At 71.6% G+C, this 1,005-nt stretch overlaps 1 protein-coding gene across 1 annotated transcript in view; it reads left to right on the top strand.

The window, feature by feature from the left end:
• Window positions 1–6: 6 nt before the first annotated feature.
• TNPO3 (transportin 3) overlaps window positions 7–1,005 on the top strand; it is a gene marked incomplete at its 3' end in the record, with an annotated part of 18,592 nt that continues 17,593 nt past the window's right edge. Inside the window, exon 1 of the mRNA XM_015616605.1 lies at window positions 7–132. Coding sequence (XP_015472091.1) covers window positions 7–132 — 126 coding nt within the window. The remainder of the gene's footprint in view (window positions 133–1,005) is intronic.

Raw genomic sequence — 1,005 nt, 5'->3', positions numbered from 1 at the left:
CCGGCCATGGAGCGCGGGCCGGGCCGGCCCAGCCTGCAGCTCGTCCAGCAGGCCGTGCAGGCGCTCTACCACGACCCCGACCCCAGCGGCAAGGAGCGGGCCAGCTGCTGGCTGGGCGAACTGCAGCGTTCGGTGAGAGCCGCGGGCGACGGGTACCGGGCCCGGGCTCGCGGGGAGGCCTCGGGCCCCATCCGGGGTGGGGCGGGGCGGGGATCGGCGGCCTCGCGGCGGCCCCGGGAGCCTCTGCCCCGCCACCGCCGCTTCCCTCTGCTCTGTGACTGCCCCGTCCCTGGGAGTGCTGTGGAGAGAGAGTTCGGACAGGGCCTGCAGGGACAGCAGCCAGGGAACGGCTCCCACCGCCCGAGCACCGGGATAAACGGAATTTTGGGAACGAATCCCGGGTGGGCAGGGTGGGCAGGGTGCCCAGAGCAGCTGGGGCTGCCCCTGGATCCCGGGAATGGCCAAGGCCAGGCTGGAGCCTGAGCTGGGAGCAGCCTGGGCCAGAGGGAGGTGTGGGGGGCACTGGGGGGTTTGGGGGTCCCTTCCCATCCCAAACCACTCCCGGGTTCCGTGATTAACAGCAGGAACAAGGGGCCGGGACGTTCGGCACGGCCCTGAGGGAGCTGGGAAGGAGGAATCGGCTCCCGGAGGGAAATCTGGGCTTCTGCCGGCCGGGGCGAGGGAGCCGCCGGCACCCGCGAGGGGACGGAGCCACGGCCTCGTTCCCCTCCCTGGAGCCCCCAGGACACAGCCCCGGCTCCTTCCCCCTGCTCCCCCCGGCTCTGCGCTGTTTGTCAGTGTTTGGTGGCCTCACCTGGTCCTGCTGGAGCCGCTTTGTCCCCCCCAGGGGTGGGCAGTGACCCCTCTGTGCCGCCCTTGGGGCTCCTCTCGTTCTTCCCCCCTTTTCCCAACCCCTCCCAGGAGCCGAGGGACAAGATCCCCTCTCTCTGGGACGGGAGGAGCCGTGTCCAGCCCCTCCCTGCTCCGAGCATCCCAGCTCCTGCT

Source organism: Parus major, unplaced genomic scaffold (assembly GCF_001522545.3).
Source record: "Parus major isolate Abel unplaced genomic scaffold, Parus_major1.1 Scaffold544, whole genome shotgun sequence".
Classification (NCBI taxonomy): domain Eukaryota; kingdom Metazoa; phylum Chordata; class Aves; order Passeriformes; family Paridae; genus Parus; species Parus major.
This window is presented reverse-complemented; position numbering and strand designations above follow the sequence as displayed.